The sequence below is a fragment of the Perognathus longimembris genome, chromosome 3, assembly GCF_023159225.1.
Source record: "Perognathus longimembris pacificus isolate PPM17 chromosome 3, ASM2315922v1, whole genome shotgun sequence".
Classification (NCBI taxonomy): domain Eukaryota; kingdom Metazoa; phylum Chordata; class Mammalia; order Rodentia; family Heteromyidae; genus Perognathus; species Perognathus longimembris.
Window position 1 is genome coordinate 45,962,467 of NC_063163.1, and position 25,619 is coordinate 45,988,085.

At 41.2% G+C, this 25,619-nt stretch overlaps 2 protein-coding genes across 2 annotated transcripts in view; both read left to right on the top strand.

Moving 5' to 3' along the window:
• Positions 1–3,764: 3,764 nt before the first annotated feature.
• On the top strand, positions 3,765–4,565 carry LOC125348313 (deoxyuridine 5'-triphosphate nucleotidohydrolase, mitochondrial-like). Its single transcript, XM_048341438.1, is given in 2 exon segments — positions 3,765–3,789; positions 3,792–4,565. Coding segments are annotated over 2 exon segments (495 nt in total). The 3' UTR covers positions 4,262–4,565.
• A 4,279-nt stretch (positions 4,566–8,844) lies between these two features.
• Positions 8,845–25,619, top strand: part of Wdfy2 (WD repeat and FYVE domain containing 2) — a 159,424-nt gene continuing 142,649 nt past the window's right edge. The window contains exon 1 of the mRNA XM_048341437.1: positions 8,845–9,396. Within this exon, the coding sequence (XP_048197394.1) occupies positions 9,260–9,396 (137 nt within the window). The 5' untranslated portion in view covers positions 8,845–9,259. The remainder of the gene's footprint in view (positions 9,397–25,619) is intronic.

The window sequence follows — 25,619 nt, forward strand, 5'->3', positions numbered from 1 at the left end:
AAAATTATTAATGTTTCTTGTATTCCAATCATATAAACTATTTCATAACATACATCTTTTTTTTTTTTTTTGTGGTCGGTTGTGGGGCTGGGCCTGGGCACTGTCCTTGAGCTCTTCAGCTCAGTGCTACCATTCTACCACTTTGAGCCACAGTACCACTTCCGGTTTTCTGGTGGTTAATTGGAGATAAGAGTCTCATGGACTTTCCTGCCCTGGTTGGCTTTGAACCTCAGTATTCAGATCTCAGCCTCCTGAGTAGCAAGGATTACAGGCATAAGCCACTGGGGCTTGTCATCCATACACATTTGTTTGTTTGTTTGTTTGTTTTTATTGTTGGTTGTAGGGCTTGACGTGTAGCTTATAAAGATATCTAAATTCTTTAGAATTGTGTACACTGGAAGAAAGTTGTATGTCTGTTTTAGAAGCCAACAGAATGTGTCTGTGATTTCATGTAGGAGCTCAAAGTTTGAGGTAAATGATTTGGATCAACCAATGATATCTTCATTCTGTTTACCTTTATGGCTTTCAATTTGTTTTATAATATATCTAAACATTTTTTACTAATTTTCCCTCCCCTACTGTTTTAGAGGTTTTTTTTTTGTTCATTTAATCTTCCCCACCCCCTGCCAAACAATGGCAGTTGCAGAAAAATAAAAAAAAATAAATCTTTCAGCACAAATGCCCTTTTCACTTGGTATTTGCTGTTCTTATAGGAAATTAACTCGATTCTAACCAGTTTTACTCTAGAGGAGGCATCTTTTGGTAACAAACATTTGTCCTGAACTTTATGGCCTCTGGCTAAACTACTAAGCAAATTCTATTGGTATGGCAAACATGAGCATGTGAGTTCTCTCTGCTCCCTTTTACTGGAAACAGATCTACAAAGATCTTGATATTCAATTAATCTTTCTACTTATTTGTCGGTATTTAGCTCCCTTTTCATGCCTTACCCTATGCTGGTTGGCAGAAAGAGTGCAATAGGAGGGTTGATTTGAGAATGTGCTTAACAGAGTATGTAGTCTGAGGATAGGAAGAGCTTTAGCTAACCCTGTGCAGATACTGAAATGTATACAATGGCTGGTTTATCTGTAGTGAACTATTTATGTTGTGTATATTTAAAAAGTGTCATTAGATATATCCAAAGAATTTTAGATGATGCCAGTCTATCAAGACTCCAGTGACAGCACTAGACTTCTTTTTTTTTTTTTTTTTTTTTTTGCCAGTTCTGGGCCTTGGACTCAGGGCCTGAGCACCGTCCCTGGCTTCTTCCCGCTCAAGGCTAGCACTCTGCCACTTGAGCCACAGCGCCGCTTCTGGCCGTTTTCTGTATATGTGGTGCTGGGGAATCGAACCTATGGCCTCGTGTATCCGAGGCAGGCACTCTTGCCACTAGGCCATATCCCCAGCCCAGCACTAGACTTTCGGTTACTAACTTGACTTTCAATCAAGGTCCTTCAAGAAAAAGATGAACTCATTTCTTTTAACAGATCCATTTATCTTTCCCACATACTTAATGCTAGATGAAAATTTGAATAAAAAACTTTTGTTGAAAACTATACTAGCCCCCAAGATATGCATGTCCATTCCTTAGCCAAGCAACTATATATTTGAGCTTAGGTCTGATTGTTTAAATGGTGATATATTTCATACATACTCTCTCCATTTGAATATTGACATGGTACTCTTTATTCTCCATAAGTTCCATTTAATTTCTTTATATTTTCTATAAAACATCATTTAATGCAGAACACTTAGAGCAGCACAGACAAAATAATTATGCACCAGACCTCAGCATAAACCTGGCCCTTATTTTATTTATTTATTTAGCCAGTCTTGGGGCTTGAACTCAGGGTCTGAGCACTGTTCCTGGCTTCTTTTTGCTCAAGGCTAGCTAGTACTCTACTACTTGAGCCACAGTGCCACTTTCAGCTTTTCTGTTTATGTGGTGCTGAGGAATCGACCCAGGGCTTCATGCATACTAGGCAAGCACTCTGCTGCTAAGTCACACTCTCAGTCCTGGACCTTATTTGAAAAACCAAACGTTAACCATACCAACTTCTCTAGATTTTTTGCTTAGTATGCCTCAAAGCTAGAGGTGTTATCCAATGATAAGCTATAGATATGGGGGCTGGGAATATGGCCTAGTGGCAAGAGTGCTTGCCTCCTACACATGAAGCGCTAGGTTTGATTTCCCAGCACCACATATATGGAAAACGGCCAGAAGGGGCGCTGTGGCTCAGGTGGCAGAGTGCTAGCCTTGAGGGGGAAGAAGCCAGGGGCAGTGCTCAGGCCCTGAGTCCAAGGCCCAGGACTGGCAAAAAAAAACAAACCCTTGGGTTCGATTCCTCAGCACCACATATATAGAAAAGGCCAGAGGTGGTGCTGTGGCTCAAGTGGTTGAGTGCTAGCCTTGAGCAAAAAGAAGCCAGGGACAGTGCTCAGGCCCTGAGTCCAAGCCCCAGGACAAAAAAAAAAAAAAAAAAAAAAAAAAAAAAGCTATAGATATGAACTGCTTTGAGCTCTGCCCTTGATTTCACAAGAGTGGATCATATCCAGCACCCAGTTGACACAAATATTTTTCTGCAAAAAACAACAACAACAAAAAGAAGTATAGTTAGATAATGTCTGTGGAATGGTGAGGTCGGCTAATTTTCCTTGAGTGAAGCCAAGGACTTTAATAGATATTAGACCCATGAATGACTAGAAACTAAGGAGTTGAGTCTTGTTTGCATTCTTGGTTTGACTTAGCTGACTTTTTTAATTTTGAAAACTGACATGTTGTAGCAATAGTAAATTCATTTCCTCTTGACCAAGTATACTTGGGATTTCCCTGCTCTGGGATTTCTAAGAAGCAGACCTCATGAGCTGCCACAGACTTTGCCTGTCCATTCAGCCCAGTTCAGAGCTAGTGGAGGAATTTGGTTTGTGGTAGCAAGAAAATTACCAGTGAAGAGAAAGCAAAGCAGGAACAGAAAGAAGAACTTCCTCTTCCTTCCCCTTTTCAATCATTTTCATTCTATCATTATTTCCCTAAGGTTGGTTTCCACTCCCACTGTTCTCCTAGCTGTTCTGCAAAAATTGCAGAGTTAGTTTTCCTCTGAAATTCTGACATAACTAATTACCACTCATTGCTGGTGGGAATGCAAAATGGTATAGCTACTTTGGAAGATAGTTAGGCAATTTCTTACATAGTCGTATTGTATGATCCAGCATTCTTGCTCCTTGGTATTTACCCAAACGAGCTAAAAACTTATGTCTACACAAAAGCCTACACACAGATGTTTGTAGTTACTTTGTTCATAGTTGTTAAAAATTGGAAGCAACCAAGATTTCCCCCAGTAAGCAAATGAATAAACGGTGGCACATCTAGGCAATAGAATATTATTCAGTGCTAAAGAGAAATGAGCTCTCAAAGTAGGAAAAACCACAGAGGAATTTTAAATGAATATTACTAACAGACAGAAACCTCGCTGAACAGGCTACATATGGTATATTCTAACTATGTGACATCCATGAAAATGTAGAAATATGGTGATAGTAAAAAGACCAATGGTTGTCAGAAATGGAGGAGAAAGAGGAGCGAACAGATAAAACACAAAGGATTTTTAGGCCAGTGAAATTGTTCTATGTGATAATAGTGGACACATTTGTCCAACACTTAAGAGTAAATCTTAGGGGTTTTCGCGCTCACCTGGCGCCGTCTCCTTCTCCCTCGGCATCTCTCCTCTCTCTATCTCTTTTTCTCTCTCTTCCCCCACTTGGCCATGCCCAGCTCAGAAGAGACCGTCGCCGGTCCCCCTGCAAGCGGACCCGAGCCGCCGAGGAGGGCTACATGCGGCGGCTCCGCTTTGTCCGGCTGTCGGAGCACGCCACGGCTCCGACCCGGGGGTCCGCGCGGGCCGCCGGCTACGACCTGTACAGTGCTTATGATTATGCCATACCACCTATGGAGAAAGCCCTGGTGAAGACGGACATTCAGATAGCTCTTCCTTCTGGGTGCTATGGAAGAGTAGCTCCACGTTCTGGCTTGGCTGCAAAACACTTCATCGATGTAGGAGCTGGTGTCATAGATGAAGATTATAGAGGAAATGTTGGTGTTACATTGTTCAATTTTGGCAAAGAGAAGTTTGAAGTCAAAAAGGGTGATCGAATTGCCCAGCTCATTTGTGAACGGATTTTTTATCCAGAAATTGAAGAAGGTCAAGTCTTGGATGATACTGAAAGGGGTTCAGGAGGTTTTGGTTCTACTGGAAAGAATTAAAATTTGGGCCAAGAATAGAAAATGAGAAGCATACTTTTTATTAAAAGTAATATAGGGTTTGCTTCAAGTGTTTTTGGTGTTTTGCACCATTGTAAACTTAATGGCTTTAACTTGTAAAAAGTATTTTATTTTCTTATGATAGGAGGAAAAGGTACTTCTATCAGGATTATGTGGGAACTTATTTTGTGTGTTTTTCAACTGATGGTTGTATGAAAATCTACTTTGTGAATACTTGATGCAAACGTTTTTAAAAATCAGATGTACAATTTAATTCAATAAAGAACATTTCTTTGGTTCTGCTTTAAAAAAAAAAGTAAATCTTAATGTAAATTATGGATTCTGGATAATGAAGCTCCTGTCCAGGTCACTAATGGTGGGGCGAGATAATTGTGGGGGATGGGCGAACAGTGTGTGTCAGGGCAAGAAGTACATGGGAACTTCCTGTACTTTGTACTCAACTTTGATGTGTACCTGTTATGAAAACACAAAATCCATTAAAAAAAAAAAAAGATAAATGGCCAGGCACCAATGGCTCACACCTGTAGTCCTAGCTACTCAGGAGGCTGAGATCTGAGGACTGAGGTTTGAAGCCAGCTTGAGTAGACAAATCTAAAAGACTCTTACTTCCATATAACTAGCAAAAAGCCAGAAATGCAGCTGTGGTTTAATTGGTAGAGTGTCAGCTTTGGGTGACAAAGCTAAAAGACAGCATCCTGGCTCTGAGTTCAAGCTCCAGCATGTGTGCATGTGCGTGTGCGCGCACCCACACACACAGTTCAGATTCTTGAGCTGGGAGCATGGCTGAAATGATAAAAGCACCTACCTAGCAAGTATGGGCCCTGAGTTCAAACCCCCAGACTGCAAAAAAAGAAAAAAAATCGCATGTAGTACATCAGAGACAGGTATAGAAAATCTGTATTTTCAAATAGTTCCCAGGTACTTTGGAGTGATGTCAAGCTTCAGAACTGTCAAACTCTGTTGAAGGAGCCCACGTGTCTTCTGCCAAAAAGGGAACAGGAAAGGGGAAGGAAGACAATATGGAAGGATGCTTTCTGATGTTACTGGTTGTAACTAAAAGGTATTCATTTGGAAGAGGCATTGTTGGTCATGTATTTGTATGCCAAGGGACCATTAGCATTATACTGTAGGGATTTTCTAAGTATGCACTAAGTATGCTTAACTGAGTCAGCAAGAAAATTCATTGAAATTCAACGCAGTGATTCCTAAATCACATACTTAAAAGTGAAAGCAGAAGTTACTTTTCATCCCATGTTCCCAAATTTGGTTTTTTTTGCCAGTCCTAGGCCGTGAACTCAGGGCCTGAGCACTGTCCCTGGCTTCTTTTTGGCTCAAGGCTAGCACTCTGCCACTTCTGGCCATTTTCAGTATATGTGGTGCTGAGGAATTGAACCCAGGGCCTCATGTTTACGAGGTAAGCACTCTTGCCACTAGGCCATATTCCCAGCCCCGCACCATGTTCCCAAATTTTTGATGCTTAAAATGTTGAAACTTCTATTGCAAGATGGTCTGGCCCTGACTTGTATCCAATTTTGCCCATTAGATTCCCACTATGAGACAAAGACATCGCCTTTACTCTGTCCTTTGTTCAGCTGTCTGTCTCTCTCTATTGTTCCCATCCAATTCTTTCTTATCTTTCCCTTCTTTCTTTTAGAGTAGACAGTGGCTTTACTCCTTCAAATGAATTATATTAATTTAGTTTTTCAATGACTGTAAGGTTGGGACTGTAGTTATCTACCTTTTACAGATGAAGTGAGAGGGTTCAAAAGATCAAGTGAGATGCTTCAGGACACTGATAAATGCTCTATTATTTTTTTATTTAGCATACACCAGCTATAGAAGTGGGAGATTTCATTGTGATATTTCCATGCATGTACACAATGAATTCCAACCAACCTCTACTTCCCCTACCACTCTCCCTTATCCTTTCTGATACAATTTTAAGAGGTTTTGTTGCTGTATTTTTAAACATTAAAAATGTTATTTTTCAAGGTTATATGCAGAGGGGATACAGTTATATGTCAGGTGAAGAGTACACTTGTTTTTGAATAATATCACCACTTCCCTCACTCAGTCCGTTTTTCCCTCCCATCCCCATCCACAAGTAGTAGAGTTCATTTTCAAGGTAGTGTCTAGTGAGTACCACTGCTGCACTTGTTTACCTTTTGTCCATCAATTTCTGTGCCCTCTTGCCCTCTTAAAGACAGATAAATGAATAAACAAGATAAACAAAAGACAGAAATGGCAACAAAGGGAAAAAAAAACAAACCAAAACCTTGTTTCCATTTGCTGGAGTTGACTTCTTGTTCCATTCTTATCTATGATCAATTTCAACAATGTCTACCCTCTTTCCCCCTCATTATTCCAACTCCTAAGTGCTCTACATTTACCTATTTCCTAGTCTTGACACCTAAGACCTTCCCTGTTGCTCTGGTGCAGAATCCTTGCTCTGCCAGTCCCAGGGCCCTGCATTGCTTCCCTAAACTGTCACCACAGATTTGAGTCTTGCTATTGAAACCCTGCCTGGAGGTTGATACACAGCTGCCTGTCAGTCCATGTTCCTGTTGCTGATTGACCCACTGTTTCTCTGGGTCAGCAGAACTGATCTCTCTCTCTCTCTCTGTGTTTTATCTGATGACACTAATATCCCCATTTCCTCACCAATCTTTATATTGCTAATGTAGGTCACTGAGGATGAGCCGAAAAATGCATGGTGCTTACTACTAGCAAGGGCCTTGGAGTCTGCTCTGAGTACTCTTTTTTCCCTTTCTTACTCTTTCCTAATTGGTCTTCCAAGGGTGAAGAGTTAATCTAAAGGAAGTCACCTTAATCCAGCTATTAAGAATAATCCCCTTGGGGCTGGGGATATGGCCGAGTGGCAAGAGTGCCTGCCTCATATACATGAGGCCCTGGGTTTGATTCCCCAGTATCACATATACAGAAAATGGCCAGAAGTGGCGCTGTGGCTCAAGTGGCAGAGTGCTAGCCTTGAGCAAAAAGAAGCCAGGGACAGTGCTCAGGCCCTGAGTCCAAGCCCCTGGACTGGCCAAAAATAAATAAATAAATAAACAAACAAATAAATAAATAAATATTTTTTTTAAAAAAAGAATAATCCCCTTAGTCCTCCCCCTACCTAAAAGCTCCAACTAGAGCTTAGCTCCTACTTCTGTTTCCTAGATTAGGGATTGTTTAAATGGTGGCCTGAGTAATACAGGTCTGTGAAACTTCTCAAATGGCATGTGATGAGCTTCATTTTAAGTGTATCCATTTCCATAACATCAATTTCAGTATTTTCTCCCAAAATTTGTTTGAGGATGTGTCTGCATTTGCATTAAACAATCTCACCTCCTTCACCTACCTTAAAGTTTACTGTGATGCATTGCCTTAGGTGAAAGAAAAAGCTTCCTGGCAATAGTAAAATAACTAAAACATTGATTTTCAAGGGCTTTGATGATTTATAAGGCAACTTAAAACTATCACACTTCCAGGTGTCCTCTGTCTTGTAGTAATTCTGTGATATAAGTAGCAAGGGTATTTTGGTTACCATTAGAGGTTCTGAATTAAAATTTAAGGTAGAGTGGGTGTAATGGCATGCAATCTGGATGGATATGAACAATATCCTTTTTCATCCTGTGTCCCCCCCACCCCCCCAGTTCTGGGGCTTGAACTCGGGGCCTGAGCACTGTCCTTGGTTTGTTTTTGCTCAAGGTTAGAACTCTACCACTTGAGCCACAGTGCCACTTTCAGCTTTTTCTGTATAAGTGGTGCTGAGGAATCGAACCCAGGGCTTCAGGTATACGAGAAAAGCACTCTACCACTAGGCCACATTCCCAGCACCCAGGTCAAGTCTTTTAGTGAGGCATTTATCCTTAACTTGGGGATAAAAGCATCCTTGGGCTCGGACTAGTCATCTAGACCTCTAAATAAAGAAGGGAGATTGATACTACATTGGATTTCCTTCAAAATGCCTCTCCCATCCCCAGACTCCTCACCTCACTGGAAGTAGCCTGGCCCTTTAGTTCCTCGCCTTAAAAGCCAGGCCCTAGCCCTGACTCGAAAATAACTCTAGAAACCGCAGAGCGATGGGTCATTGACGCTTTAGATAGGTCATTCCAGGACAAGGAAAAGGAAGATCTAGAAAACTACAATTCCCAGGATGCTACGCTACGAACCGGTGGCCGGGAGCCAGTGCATGACGGGAGCGCAAAGAGGCCTCTCTAGTTAAAACCGCTAGGCCAGGTAATCTTAGCACATGCGTAGTAATGTCCCAATACTGGGCTTCTTTCCTTTCTGCAGGCCTCTTCTCTTTCCGGCAGAGGCACCCTTTACCCCGCCCACCTCCATCCCCTTACCAGGGAATCCGGAGGGGGCGGGGCTTCTGGCGAGCGCGCTCCCGAGGGTGTGCACATGCACGTTCACAAGAGATTTAGAAGTGACAAGGACTGAACACCGGTTTGGAAACCTAGGGAGGGAGGCCAAGGGAAATAAAAGGCGCATGCGTCCTAGCGGAACCGCGGGGGCGGGGGGGCGTGGCTACGGGAGTGGCAGAGGGGCGGGGCGGAAATAGGCAGTGGGGCTGATGACGCACGCGCATTAGTCGCCAGCGACCCGCCTCTGACTTTCGGTTTTCCCCTCCTCCTTTACCACCCTCCCGGAAGTGGAGCCGCCCTCGCGCCCACCAGCGGCCACTCCTGTGGCAGGCCCCGCCCTCGTCCCCACCCCCTGGCTCTCCGCCCCCTCCTCCGGTGGTGGCGCCGGCTTGTAACCCCGGTGGTGGTGGCAGCGGGTAGGATTCCCCAAGACCGGAGCGCAAAGTCGTTCCCAGGGAAGGCCACTGGGCTATGCTTGCCGGCTCCCGGCGTCTCGCTCCGGCCAGTCTCCGTCCCCGTGTCAGCTTGTGTCAGCCTGTGCCCGTGCCGGAGCGCTCTCCTCAGCCCGGCCCCGCGGCGCGGAACGCGCGCCCCCGGCGCGCCCCCTCCGATGGCGGCGGAGATCCAACCCAAGCCGCTGACTCGAAAGCCGATTCTGCTGCAGCGGGTCGAGGGGTCCCAGGAGGTTGTGAATATGGCCGTGATCGTGCCGAAGGAGGAGGGCATCATCAGCGTCTCGGAGGACAGGTAAGGCACTGCTGCCCCTCGGTCGGAGGAAGGTGGGACGGGCCGGCGGTCCCCGGGCGCAGTTCCCCGCGTCAGTGCTCCCGTGAAGGTGCTCCCTAACTTTGAAGGTAATGCGCATCCTGGAGGTGTCCGTGTCCAGCAGCGTTCCGTCCCTGCTTCGTGGCTCTGAGAATTGGAACTCAGAGGGCTGTGTGCACCCGGCCCTTTCCGCGACCGCCGTGGCCGGACACCAGACCTAACGGTGCGCGCTGGACACCAGACCTGGACCGAGCCCAGGGGAGGGGAGGGGGTGAGGGCGGAGCCGCCGGCTCCGCAGGTGTGTGCCTTGGGAGGATGCTCGGAGCCGCCGGTGCGAGAGCACTAAGTCTTTGGGCGCACTCTGGAGCAGTTCTTGGGGCCCCCGGATGAGAAAGGCCACTGACTTCTCCCAGACATTTCTACCGAATCCACGTATCCCAACCAGTTCACATTGAATTCGGTGAGCATTCTAGGTTGTGAAAAGAGTAACTTGGAACATCTGCGTGGTGCCGTCTTCTCCTTATCTCTTGGAGCTCTAGGGGAAAGCTTGAAAGGGACTTGAAAGAACTTGAAAGGGACCATTGCTACAGTGGTATAGCGACTTGATTTCCTTCTCTTTGCCTGCTTCCTTTCTTTTTGCTTAATTTTTCTTGATTTGCAGAAGTGTAGAGAGCTGGTTTGCCTTCAGTATTTTTTTTTTTTTGCAGAAATAAGACTGAGGAAGGTACTTTCCAGTGCACTATTGCTTGCATATGATGATGTATCGTTACTTTGATGCGACTTACAAGCATTTTACACACACACACACACACACACACAGACACACACATTGCAGAGGTAAGGGCAAGCTTTTTTTTTTTTTTTTTTTACCACAAAACACTAGTTAGATTTTCTTAATGTAACTACTAAATTATGTTGAGATTGAGAATTCTCTGCCTTGGTGATTCCTACAATATCAGGGGTAAAGCAACAAAGTAATCATTAGTTTCTTTATAATTATTGCAGCACTTTGAATGTATGTAACCTCGAAAATTACTTGGTAGATGTATTCCTGTTTGGTTCTTCAGTATAACTAAGATGACTGTATTACACAGGTGCGTGTTACACAATCCTGCCTACATCATGCTGCATGCAAATGGCCCTTGATTTATTTCTTGAGCAGATTGAGGAGAAAACATTGTTAAAACATGCTAAGGGAAAGCAACCTGAAGTGACAGAATGAAGGGCAGTGCCTGAAGTGGGATACCTGAATATAGGAGCGTTTTGTAATTCACAAACTATTCTTAAGTGTGCTTCACTTTTCCATAGTTGCAAAGTTCTATTAAAAGAGATTGTTTCTGGATCTAAAAATACTTTTTTGTAGAGTCATTTTTATGGAATATAGTTCATAAAATATATTGAAGGAACATATTGATATAGATGTCACTTTTCCACTGTTAGTAAAGATGAAATTTATCAGTTTCTAACTATGGTAGGCAATTTCTAAGTAAGTTCTTTGACTCCAGGTAACAGGAAAAAGGTAAAGACTGTGTTTTTTACTACTAGTTTTGGAAATTCTTCTTTCCATCCCACTGCATTTATCTCTAGTGAAACAGTTTTAGTGGGGGTATAGGGTATACTTCAAAGTATTTGGAGAATCTAAATGTTAAAAAATAAAACCCTGGAGTATGTAGTCATTGTATTCAATGTATACTATATACACAGTGAAGTATGTGACTTGCGGGTAGAGGTGGGAGGGACAAAATAGAGAAGAATGAAGGAAGGGGTGACATTGTCCAAGAAGCATTGTACTCACATCCTGACTTAATCTAATGGTAACTCCTTTATACAATTACTTAATGAAAACAAAAATAATTAAAAATTATAAAAAAGAAGAATCTACATAAAAAGAAATACCATATATAGCTACATCTTAATTCTTACTTTCCTACTTGGTAATCTAAATAATAGAGTTACTATTAGAAAAGGTCATATGGAAAACCAGGATTATTTTCTCTATGTACTTTATTTGTATTCAAATTGACAAATCGGTGCTTCTTTGGGTTAGACACACAAGCATGAAAATAACTGTAATTTAGGGCTCAGTTTCAGTTACAGTATTCATGAATATTCGAAAATTCATTTATATCCTTGATTTCCAAAGTTCAGTGTTTCTGGAGATATGGCTCAAGTGGTAAATCATGTTCCTGGCAAGCACCAAACCCTGAGTTCTAAACCCCAGTACAGGTTAAAAAACACACAAAAAAGAAGAAAAAAAAACCTTCAAATCTTAATGTTACATATAGTGCTGAGGATATGAAGATAGATTGGTTGATTTTTGTGAAAACTAACAAGGCCACTGCCATTAATTACCTGCTTCAGTTGCTTACTAATTGTCATCATTTTTTAACTTGCAGGATTAAGTTACAAGAAATGTAATGTACCATAAACTAGTATTAAACTCTAGTTTATTCCTTTTGACCTCTGGCTCCTTTATAGCCTTTATCTATGCCTTTGAAAACACTTGGCATTTTCTGTTGTAAACAGTGTTATTGTACTTAATGTCTGTTTCATCCTCTGCAAGTTCTCCAGGGAGCCTTCTATGAAGTCTTTATTTATTTTTTTGCCAGTCCTGGGGCTTGGACTCAGGGCCTGAGCACTGTCCCTGGCTTTGTTTTTGTGTGTGTTTGTTTGGTTTATTTTTGTTTTTGTTTTTGTTGCCAGTCCTAGGGCGTGGACTCAAGGCCTGAGCATTGTCCCTGGCTTCTTTTTGCTCAAGGCTAGCACTCTACCTCTTGAGCCACAGCTCCACTTCCAGCTTTTTTCGATACATGTGGTGCTGAGGAATCGAGCCCAGGGCTTCATGTATACGAGGCGAGCACTTTACCACTAGGCCATATTCCTAGCCCCCTGGCTTCGTTTTTGTTCAAGGCTCTACCATTTGAGCCACAACGCCACTTCCGGCCTTTTTGTATATATGTGGTGGTAAGGAATTGAACCCAGGGCTTCAGGTATATGAGGCAAGCACTCTTGCCACTAGGCCATATTCCCAGCCCCTTGTATGAAGTCTTACTTTTAGCACCTGGAGAGCCTAAAATAATGTTTCGCATTCAAGAGTCCCTCCATAAACAGTATCTTAACTATTGTAGTTTTAGTTGGTATTTGTTGAATGGTTATTGTGGTGACCTATGAAAGCCTTGTGTAGACAAATGCACACTTGTGGGGAAAGTATTAGACTGGGTGGCTTTAAGTGCTTAAAATTTAGACAATCCGTGCATTGCTTCATTCATTCCATCAACAAACATCTAAGTTTTTAGTGTGTTCTACTCACATGTGTAGAAGACAATGAAGAATATGTCAAAGATAGCACAATTTAGTAGGGAAATTTTTTTAGAAGATCCCCTTTTAGCAACACTAGATTGAACCTAGGGCCTTGTATATATAGATATATCTGTGTCTGTCTGTCTATCTATCTATTGTCTGCCTCTCTGTCTGTCTGTCTGAATGATGACACTTAAACATTTCTGGTTGTGCCATAAGTCAAAACCGGTTCCCAGATTTCCTAGGCCTTTCTATATCTGGTTTGTTTATAGTGAGGGTCTCTCCCCAAAGGACACACCAAACTTTGGTACTTCGGATTCTTCATTGCTCAACTTCTTTTTGGATTATGTGTTTAGACTATTTCAACATTTCTTGCTTAAGAGTTTCATCTTATCTGCTCTGTTATGGTCGAGACTTATGTTTCCTTGTTTACTAGCTGCTTTGTCAATTGATGAAAGCCAGGAGGGACCTCTCAGTAGGTAGGACCCAGCCCCATTCAGACCTGAAATCTTACCATTTTTACAGGAAGTTTCAGTACCTAGGTAGTTTCTATTAGAACTAGTAGAAACTTTTCCCTCCCAAGGAGTCAACACAGTTCATTGACCAGAGTTGCTAAAGAATCTCCTTGGCAGCTGGTGGTGGTGTCTTGACTAGAGGGATCTTGCAGATGAGTGGGAGTTCATGTGGGGTAGAGCAAAGGGCCTTCTAGCTTTTCCTCAAGAAGACCTTGGGGCTTGGGAATATGGCCTAGTGGCAAGAGTGCTTGCCTCATATACTTGAAGCCCTGGGTTCGATTCCTCAGCACCACATATATACAAAAAGGCTAGAAGTGGTGCTGTGGCTCAAGTGGTAGAGTGCTAGCCTTGAGCAAAAAAAAGCCAGGGACAGTGCTCAGGCCCTGAGTCCAAGCCCCAGGACTGGCAAAAAGAAAAAAAAAAAAAAAAGAAGACTTGGATACCCTGGGAAACAACACTCTGGAGGCACCAGATTAAGAGTCTAAGCATTCCGAACACAGATGAGTGTCCTAACACTTTGAGGAACTGGAAAGTAGTTTCAGGGGAGTAACTAAAAATCACTTAAATCTCACTAGAAGAGGGAGGTGCCTCAAGCCTATAATCTTGGCCATCTGGGAGTAAGAGAAGGAGGAAAGTAGTTAGGCTAGCCTGGGTTCAAAAAAAATAAAAAAAAAAGTTAATAAAACCCTATCTCAACAAACAAGCTGGGCTGGATGGAACACAACTGTCATCCCTTTTATGTGGGAGGCTTAGGTAACCTTAATTGTGATCTGAGACTGGATATAACTATGGTACCATTTGAAAGGGTGAACTAATTCAGCAGTGAAACCCACTACACAATACATTGGAAATGAACTATGCAACTTGGGGGGGGGGGGATGGCCGGGGGACTGGGAGAAAATAAGGGAGGGAGTGACACTATTCAAAAAGAAATGGCTAGTAATATGGCCTAGTGCAAGAGAGCTTGCCTCGTATATATGAAGCCCTGGGTTTGATTCCCCGGCACCACAAGTATAGAAAATGGCCAGAAATGGTGCTGTGGCTCAGGTGGCAGAGTGCTAGCCTTGAGAAAAAGGAAGCCAGGGACAGAGCTCAGGCCCTGAGTTCAAGGCCCAGGACTGGCAAAAAACAAACAAACAAAAAGAAATGTATTATTACCTCACTTATGTAACCAACTCCTCTGTACATCACCTTTACAATAAAAATTAAAAGAAAAAACAAAAAAACACCAAACAAATCCAAAAAGGGTGAGAGAGCTCATGAAGTAGAGTGCTTGGTGTGAGGCTCTGTGTTCAATTCAAAATACCACCCTCCCTAAAAAAAGTACTAAAATCTCTAGGTTTCAGAACTTAGATCTGTTTTACTGGTTACAAAGGGGCTAGGTGAGAGTCAAGCACTGGGGAGAGTATACAGAGCCAGCCATTTACTACCTGGTTAGTCATGTGCTCTGAGAGTCCTGAGGGCAGAATCCACGAAATAGGTGAAAGGTAGGGGTAAAAGGCCATCTGGAGCTCAGTGTCTCATAGAAAGGTGGTATCCACTATCAAGCAGTAGCTGCTTGAGTTGGAACAAACCTGAGAAAGGGGATTCTTGAGCAAAAAGCTGAGGCTGGGGAGAAGCTGAGCAGTGCTTCAGGCCAGGATTAGAACACAAGTGGATGGTTTGGGGAAAGACCCTGGGCAGAAGAAGATTTTTTTTTCCTTTCAATTTTAAGGCCTTTTATTTCCTTATCCTTGAACTACTAATGGCCATGACTATTTGAGTAGTTCTTGAAAAGGTAAGGTAGAATTTTATTGTACCTTGTAGCATCAGTTCATTTCCCACTAAACACTTTTCATTTTTTTTTTTTTTTTTTTGGCCAGTCCTGGGCCTTGGACTCAGGGCCTGAGCACCTTCCCTGGCTTCTTCCCACTCAAGGCTAGCACTCTGCCACTTGAGCCACAATGCCCCTTCTGGCCATTTTCTATATATGTGGTGCTGGGGAATCGAACCCAGGGCTTCATGTATACAATGCAAGCACTCTTGCCACTAGGCCATATCCCCAGCCCCATAAACACTTTTCATTGTGAAATTGCACTATCTCAGTTACTTGCTTCAACTATTAGTTTCACTAATAATTAAAACTATTCATTTGAGCCTGTGATGGAGTGGGGCTTGAACTCAGGGCCTAGGTGCTGTCCCTGAGATTTTTTTTTTCTTTTTGAAGGCTAGGACTCTACCACTTTGAGCCACAGCTCTACACTCAGTCTTCTGGTGGTTAATTGGAAGTAGAGTCTCAAAGACTTTCCTGCCTGGGCTGGCTTTGAACTGCGATCATCAGATCTCAGCCTCCTGAGTAGCTAGGATTACAGGCGTGAGCTACCTCTGCCTAGCTAAGACTAATTTTTGATTGTGTGAAATATGTGTTTAATGGCATAAAATTAATAAACCTTCAATAATGCGCTTGACAGCCTCACTTGGCAACAATAACTGCTGGTCTCAGTGTTCTAAGGAAGGAACTTACCCCTATGATTGTTGACAGACCTACACTGAATTCAAGACATGAATCTGGATTCAAACTACCTGTGTGCTTCTAAGGTTAGAAACAGTGACTCAGAAAAGATCACCATAGCAAAGCTTGTTTAAGGAAGCTTACTAGAGGAGGCTTAGCTTCAAGTGGTTCCCAAAGCTCCCAATAGCACTGAATTTTCTTCTTGTATATTGTTAAACCAGATTCTGTGCAGGCTCTCAAAGGTCTTAATCAGCAAACATTTCTTGGGATATTGCAACACTGGAAAATGCCAGGGTGGCAGTTCTGACACTTCTCAGATCATGACTCAGTGATCAGTGTCTTATGCCTCAAGTTCTACAGAACTTAGAATATGTAAAAATCATACAGTATAAGCAGCAGAAGAGACTCCAGTAGCTGGAAGAGACTTCAGAGAGATGGTCTTATCCAAGTAAACAAGTCACAACTTTTAAAAAGGAAATCTGAGATTTTACTAGCACAGTATCTTTTCCTTGGCTATCTCTTTTCACTTTGTGTTTGGCCTGAGAGACTTTTTTTTGTTTGTTATAATGAGAAGCATCTTGATGTCATTAAAAATAACAGTTGGGGGGAAATGAAAACAATTTGTGGCATTTAGAAATCAATAAGTCAATTGTGATTTTAAGACTATTGTAAACAGTGATTTGTTCATATTTGTAATACTAAACTCAGTTGCTGGTAGTATAAACTTAACCTGTTTTGTTCTCAACTTCTGTATCAGAAGACTTTGGAAGGAGACAACACTTTATTTTTATATGAATAAGTCTCCCAACTTAAAACAATACAGTTAACTGAGGGAGAAATTCTTTTAACAGTAGGCAGTCTGAAGAACTTTTTCTTAGGGGGCCTCTTGGGTCCAATTGTTTCATTTAGGCACTAGTAAAAATCAGTTCAGAGGTATAAGAAACAATCAATTAGAGAGAGAGAGGGAGGGGGGAGGAAGGGAGGGAGGGAGGGAAGCAAGGAAGGAAGGAAAAAAGGAAAGAAGGAACGAAGGAAGGAAGAGAGGAAGGAAGGAAGGAAGGGAGGAAGAGAGGTCATCTACTTGTTTTTGGCAGGGAGTGCTACTTTGTGTTCCTGTGGGCCTTCAAGTAAAGATTCTTGGAAAAGAATTGGGACCAGGAGTTTGATCTTAGCCAGATCTGCTCTGCATTGATTTTGTAGTTTCCCAGGGTATTATCTGTGACTCAGTTTCTTCATCAGCTTCTTTATCCCTTCAAAGGAAGGAGATGTGCCCACAAAGTGACTAGATATGCACAAAGCCCTGGCAACCATATCATACTGAAACCTCCAGGGAAGTATAAATTGAAGAGAGAGCAGTGTGTGTGTGTGTGTGTGTGTGTGTGTGTGCATATGAAACTCAGCTCTTCACTATACAATAGTAAAACAATGCTTTTTGCAGCCCTTGGATGACAGCAGTTATTTATTCCTGGATGAAATCTTTCAGGAGAATTTGTTTTATATTGGTGGGTAATACCCAGTAGAACTGGATCCACTGCATTCCTGCTTTTACTTTCAAATTGTGAACATTTCAGCTCTGAGTGGTTTGCTCCTACCCACATCAAGGCTTATGTTATCAGGAGTAAGCTTGGCAAACTACTCACTACCATAGCTCTGCATCATGTACACTCGCATTCATATACCTGAAACAGACATTTTATGAAATTGTATTTTTTTCATGTGACATGCACAGTGATACTTTGGGTTCCTTTGTCGTTCTTTAAAATCCTGGCCATGACCTTTTTGATTAATTTCATGACATATTAATGACATGGGAAAAATTAGGAATACAGTGCTTTAGAGCATCTGTTGAAATTTTGTACCCTCTTTTTGCAGTCAATTTTTTTGGAAAACAAATTCAGTTTAACTTGGGAACTTATCAGACTACTTCCCAACTTTACCCTTGGCATGCCCTGCCTTGCTGAAATTCCTGATCTAGTCTGACTAGCCTTCCAAGTCTGGACAAACTATTCTAAGCCCTTTTAGCCAAAAGCCAAGGAGAGTTCACAAAAAACTAGGAATGCAGAAAATCGAGCAAATGTTTGAGTGGCTGCACTTTGGCTTCCTGAAATAGTTTCCTTTATTACTTAGCTAGAACTTGAAAAATTAATGCGTCTCATCTGAATTGTGAATGTCACTGCTAACCTCTGTGACAGTGCTTTTCTTTCTAGCTGGGAAGATTTACCCATAATATTGGAGCTATTTGGGTATTTTAGTTCATTTTCCATTAGCTAAGTTACATTTTTAAAATCTTTTTCTTCCAATTTCTAAGGGTTACCTTACTTAAATTTTAAATAATCATAGTAATAATCCCTCTTGAGTATGTTTATATTTTAAATAAAAATACATGACCAGAGAAAAAAATAGCTGCTTTAAACCTGTTAATGTAAATAACACATACTTTTTAACAGAAGGTCAAACATGGGCTCTAATGCAAAAGCGATTTTCTGCACTGCTACTTTAAAATCCAGTTTCCGGATATGATTATGTTGCCACTTACAGAATGTTTATATTTGTTTTCAAATATCTAGTTGTAAAAGACATCTGATTGTCAGAAGACTGGCTCAGTCCTATGTCATAGGCCTAGCAAGTACAAGAATCCAAGTTCACATTCGAGTACTGCCCTCCCTCTCCCAAAGAATACCTGATCTAGGTACATTGCTAAGGCATTAGAAATAACACCCTTGTTTCTAGGTAGTTTTCCCCCCAATTATACAACATAGATTTTTATATTACTTAATGTATAGCCACTGGGTACTCACAACAATGTGCCTGCACTGTACTTGAGAGTACGGATACAAAATCCTACACGTCACTCACCACCCCTTCCCCCCAGAATCTTCTAAATATCTGAATTGAAATAGCATCTGAATTCATTCATTTTCCTAATATCTAGAAATCTTACCATGTGCCAGGACTTCACAAACTGCACCTCTGTCCCTTAATCCTCACAAAAACCATGACCCACTTTTAAAATGACCTAATCTCTGAGAGAAAAAGTCACACAATAATATGCAAATGAGCTAGGATTGGTTCCAAGTAAATGTGTACCTGGGTCTCTTTGCTTCCCAACCCAAAGGCCTCTTTCTTACCCTCTCTGCTGTGTGATTTTTAGTGTAAAGTGCAATTCATGCAGGAATGAAGGAGAATAATCTCATGTGTAACAATGGAAAAGAGCCTCCTGGAGAACAATTTACCATGAAAAAGTTCTGAGAAATTCCCTTTCTCTGGTCACAATAAGGCAGGTGACCATTATTCTCCCATGAGAACATTTGCAATGCCCTGCATCATACTATGCCACTACATGCATTTACGATACCTGCCTGGCGCCTATGGCCATGCCAGTCTATGACCCCAAAAAAGCTTCACTAAGAATGTTCAATTCCATACTTTTCACTTCATTCTTTCCATAATCCTGTGAAGGTAGAATTATTCTTCTCATATATAAACTAGGTAGTTAACCCTCAGAAATAATAAAAGTTAGACAAATACGGTTTTAACTCAGGTCTCTAATTCTTCCTATAATTGAACAATGCAAACCAAGAACACGTCTGTGGGCATAAATTATGCACAGACTACTTACATTATAAGGTAAAGAAAACATATTTCAGCATCTTGTTCAAAATGAATGAAAAAGTACAGTCTGCTATACAAGATAAAAGATATGAGTGTCCCCAAGAAGTGCTTTCTTCCCTGTCTTTTTCAGTCCTCTGAGGGAGCTACCAATTCTCCCAGCAAGTAGCACTCAGCCCAGAAGCTACTGGTCCTACTGAAGGCACCACCACCTCACCACACTTGTAATTTTAACTGCTATGATAAAATTTATATCCCAGATTTTATGCAATGTAAATATTAGCAGAAAACTCACAGTGCCCAGCTCTTATCAAGTCTTCCAGCAGTTGAATGTCTGTTGTCTAAATCAGAAAAACAATGGAATAATTTGGGGTGACTCTTAAAGTCTGTCAAGAATGGACAGTAATTCAGTTTTCCAGCTTAATAGATGAACTTTAGGGTAATTCCTAAACAATATATATTCATCATTAAAGTGTTAGGTCTATATGAACCCAAGAATACAGGGATGCTCATGATTTAGAGTATAGATTATTCAGTCCAATCTGACAATCTACCTGAAGCAAGAAAGGCAGTTTGCAATCCAAACAGAAGACATAGCTTTGGGTAGAGAGAGAAGAAGTATAATTACTTCTACAGGATATAAAACTCAAGTGGAACTCATTTAGAGATAAGACTACTCTAACCTTGTGTTTTTGATAGCTGCTTTTCTCATCACTGTGACTGAAAGCAGACTTAAGCAACTAAAAGGGAGAAAGATTCATTTTGGCTCATAGCTTCAGAGAAGTGTCAGTCCATTATAGTGGGAGAGGATGGTGGAGCTCAGCAGTTCTTATCATGGTGGCCAGTAAACAGAAAAAGGGGAGTATAGGAAGGGACCAGGGAAAGAAATAGTCTCCAAGGACGTGTCCTTGGAGACCTCCACAAAGTCTCCACCTCTTATCTTTCACTACCTCCCAATAACACCATCATATGAATCATAAGAGATTAATTCACTCATTAGATCACAGCATGCATGATCTAATGGTCTTTGGAAATATCATCACATACCCCTAGAGGTACATTTTACTAAATTTCCTAGGCAGTTCTCAATCAAATCAAGCTGAAAATGAAAAATTAACCATAGCATTGCTCTTGGGACTGATAACTCCTTAGGCCTAATGACTTCATGATAAGTTGACTATAATAATCAATTGAAAATGGATTTGATACATTGAATCTGCCAAACATCTAGCTTATCTTAAACATGCTCAGAACACTTGTATTACCCTATAGTCAGGCAAAATCATCTAACACAAAGCCTATTTTGTAATAAAATATTGAATATCTTCTGCAATATGTTAAATACCTATATCCAGAAACTGTGGGACCACAGTATAATATTGCTTGTTTACCACTGTGATTATATGGTTGACTGGCAACTGCCCACTATAGCAAGAATGACTGCAATATTTACTAACCTAGGAAAAAAGCCATTGTAAAGTAAAACATAAATAGAATCCCTAATATCTAAATTTGTTCAGTTATCAATGTGCCCAGATAAAAAAACTAAATTACTTAAAATAAATAAACAAACAAATATTCTCCCTTAGTAGGTGGGTTTGGGACATACTTATGGTCAGATATGAAGTTGAAGCTCAAAGAATCTTCTTCAACCATGGAATAGTCTTTCAAGATAGAAGCCACATGCAACAGATGGCAGAATGGAATGAATAAGGACCACTTATCTCTGGATGTTTTAGGTGAGAGAAACCTATATTGTCATAAATATGACTGATAAATCCTAGATACTGCCTATACTTTCTTCCTCATATAAAGGCCTTATTGTCTAACAATAAATCCATAGTCTTCCTGATAAAACCCAAAGACATATCTATAATTTGTTATACTAATATTATACTTATTGCCAATAAAAACACCAATATTATACTTACAGCCAATTAAAAAAAACAAAGGGGGTGGTGGTTGAAAGGGTGTAAAAGGGATGTCTACCCTCCATCTACTTAATTTCTATTGTCATTTATTGACTAATTAACTGATTTCCCCTCTGGAAAAGCAAACTTAACCCACAGAGTTCCTTATAAAGGTTCTAAACTTGACTTGTTCACCTTCTTTCCTGCAGCCTTACAGAGGTGCCATAGTATATTGTGGTTGAATGGAAGGGCTGTGGAGTGCAATGAGCCAGGGTACACTGCCTCCACTCTGCCTCTTCCTGGTGGCATCTGTCACCTTTACCATAAAAGTGAAACACTGGCTGAAAGGAAAATTATCCCAGAAGAACCACAGACCATAGGCAAAGTCACATAGAGCAAAATAGTTTATTGCCAGCAGGGCTGGCAAGGCCAAGTTCCCACAGAAGAAAGGAAAATGGTACCTGAACTCTCTCTCAGTGGGTCTTTATAATCTCATGCAACTAAGGTGGGAGGTGCTCTGCCTGCCCCTCAGGTATCATCAGCCAAGGGCGGAGTCGCATTGCCAAGGGCAGACCTTATGTATGAGCCGGGGGACATTCTATAAGCTTACACTAGCTTCATGAAGTAAAGCATGATTAAATAAAAGACACATAAAAGGCTCAATTCAAGGCATAGTACCTGGTATACACTCAGATAAAACTCCCAAGTATTATTAATGCACTTTAGACTTTTCAGCCGTCTCTTTGACGTATGACTGTGCCATATGAGATCTACTCAGCAGTGGTGAAATTTGTCACAAAACAATGGCTTTTCATCAGTACATACTCATAGTGAAATACCTATTCCCCACCTTACAGTCACTAGGGAAAACAGTAGTCCACTTGGGAAATCAGTAAACAAAGCAATAGGAGACAGTGGCTATGTGGAAATGTCAAGTGCTAGGTACTGTGAGATTTCAAGGAAAACTGAGCACTGAAGATCAGGAGCAAAGTAATCAGTCTGCATGATTCTGCTGCTACCAGAGCAATAACTAAGCATGGGCTCCTCTCTGGCCCATAAAACCCAGCAGTGTGTATGTACTGGACTATTCCCATTCCCTTTGTCATGCCCCTCCTTGTACCTCTCTTCATACATTGGTGTACCAGAGACAAGCATATCCCTGCAACCAGACCCCACTCCACAATCAAAGAGTTGACAGCTAAGACCAGGAATGAAACCCTGACATCTCTAGACTGTAATTTAAAATTTTAGAGCAGTTGGCAGCCAAGCTCTGCCATGTGGACTAAAAGTGAAACAGGAAGCTAGTGTAAACAGGAGGAAGGGATGAAGCAGGCACAGGAAGCCTAATAAACAGTGAGGAGTGGACTTGCTGATTCTTTGCTGGCTTCAGTCCTTGTTCTGTTCTGAAGGTCCTATATGCATCCATGACTTTGAGCTCTGCAAGATATCAGAGACTTTTGCCCAAGAGCCAGTTTCTGCATTAAACTAAGAGATCCATTACTATTCATCACTAGAAGACAGCTTATATAGGGAGACTGTTCCTTACTGTGACCCAATACACAATATGACCTACATAACTTCACTTTTGCCTATACTGTTGTAAGCTCTTGGCTAGAGGACTGGAGAGATAGTGATGGGGATGCCAGAACAGGGGAGAAATTATATCATTGCATGTGAGGAGTGCTGTAATAAATCCATTAAGAACGTGCTAAGGTACTATACTCTCAGTAGATGCAAAAGGGAGGAAGAGGAAGTGGGTAGGGGAAGAAGGTGGTGGAGAAAGAGGAGGAGGGGTTGGGTAAAGGAGAAAAAGTGGAAAGAAGAAGAGAGGACTGAAGCCCTCTAATCCCAGAACACTCTCACAGGGGGGAAAAATACACAGTATACAATTGTGGAGCTGCTAAGGCAGAAATACCCATAGATCTATGTCAGGCACATTTTAATGCATGTAGAAATATTATCAGGTTTCCTTTACAAAATACTCAAAACCCCAAGTGCTAGGGAACTAAGCTTTTTTCAGAATAATCTTCGAATTGTATAGATGCTTATACAACAAACTTATTTTTTAGATGTAACTGCTATTCTTTCAAATATTCAAACATCAATTGTGGTATAAATTAACCATTCCTCAAGGGATTACCAATTGAATAATTTTGTTCTGTAAAAATCTCTTTTATCATTTAAATCTAAGGTTGTTGCACCTGTCAGATAAATTCCAGTCTGAGTAACTAAATGTTTCTGCCATTTTGATCCCATTTTCTCTGTAAATCCATCTAGTGCTAAACTTACTCTTTCCCTTATAAATGAGCATGAACAACCAAGCAACTGATGCAACAGACTGACTCATTTTCTAAGTAAGAATTTTGAAAAGCAGAAATAAGCCAAGAGGAGCACTGAAAGTACAACAGCAGCATTTCCAAAAGGACAGTCTTGTGTCTGTATAATGTAAAAATGGTTTGGTGTATCAAGACTTCAAGTTCAAGCCCAAGTGTTTGAGGTCAAGAATAAATTTCTCAGTAATTATTTAGGACTAAATCATCCCAAAGAGCCTAATACAACATATAGAAACTGTTTACCACTAAAGGCACTTGGAAAAGTGTGTATGACACTAGAAGCCATTCAGAACACGGAAATCTCAAGCAGTAAACCTTCTATTTATGCACCAGTGAATCAAGTTGGACTATGTACAGATGGTATGAGTTCAGCACTGATACTGATTTTCTACTTTGAGAAGAATACAATTCCTCAGGTTTAATTTACTAATCAGATTTTTTTTTTTAATTTGAGCTGGTCCTAGGGCTTGAATTAAGTCTAGGTGCTGTCCTTGAGGGTTTTTGCTCAAGGCTAGTGTTCTACCACTTGAGCTCTATCTAGCTCCACTTCTGCCTTCTTACTTGTTAATGGAAGATGAGAGTCTTAGGGACTATCTTGCTTGGTCTGGGACTTTGAACTCTAATCCTTAGATCTCAGCCCCCTGAGTAGCTTGGATTACAGATGTAAACCACCTGTACCTTGCTTAATCAGATATTAAGGAGTACAATAGAACAATTCAGAAAAGAAAGCAAACAGAAAATAAGAAACTGTGGGGAGGATTCCATCCTGGAGACAGATCCACACTGGCCTCAGGAGCCTCTTTGTCCTTTGCCTATACCATCCATACGAAGTTCAAAGATCTGTGTCATGTATATCTGATACCTCAGGAACTTCACAAATGGAAGCTAAACCAGGAAAATAAATCAGATGTTATAATGCAATCAAAATTCCAAAATAGTCTACTCCAGCAGAGTGGATTAGCATGCTAATTTACTTCACTATGCAGATTAGGTATAACTGTCCTCCCTAATGTAACTTGACCTTTTGGAAAAAAAATGATTCTTCAAATACTTAATAATGTAAAGCTTTAAAATATAAAGGGAATTTAATTATCCCTTCTAATATGAATTCAAAGTTGTTCCAAACATCAAAATGTAACAGGATAAATGAGTCATTTTCAACCCATTCTCCCTACCCCCACAAAACAATGTATAAAATATCTAACAGCTAGTATTTTCCAATGAATAGATCACTGAGATTTTAGCAGCAAGGCATGGTATTAACTCTAGGAAAATGTGAATCTATATCTACAAAATAAAAAGTGTAATTTTAAGTTTTGTTAAAATTAGAACTTAATTAAATGTGCTTAAATATTACATTTACAGATTTTTAAAATTATTATTATTTTTGGCCAGTCCTGGGGCTTGGGACTCAGGGCCTGAGCACTGTCCCTGGCTTCTTTTTGCTCAAGGCTAGCACTCTACCACTTTAGCCACAGCACCACTTCTGGCCTTTTTTGTTTATGTGGTGCTGAGGAATTGAACCCAGGGCTTCATGCATGCTAGGCAAGCACTCTACTGCTAAGCCACATTCCCAGCCCCAACATTATGGACTTTTTAAATGAAGACAACCACAAAACACTAAATTCAACAGTGTATATACTCACATTCTGTATTTATGACCAGTTTTTTTTTTTTTTTTTTGCCAGTCCAGGGGCTTGAACTCAGGGCCTGGGCACTGTCCCTGAGCTTCTTTTGCTCAAGGCTAGCACTCTAGCATGTCTTTTTTTTTTTTTTGCCAGTCCTGGGGCTTGGACTCAGGGCCTGAGCACTGTCCCTGGCTTCTTTTTTGCTCAAGGCTAGCACTCTGCCACTTGAGCCACAGCGCCACTTCTGGCCGTTTTCTGTATATGTGGTGCTGGGGAATTGAACCCAGGGCCTCATGTACACTAGACAAGCACTCTTGCCACTAGGCCAAGGCTACCACTCTACCACTTGAGCCATAGCACCATTTCCAGCTTTTTCTGCTTATGTGGTACTGAGGAATCCCAGGGCTTCATGCATTCAA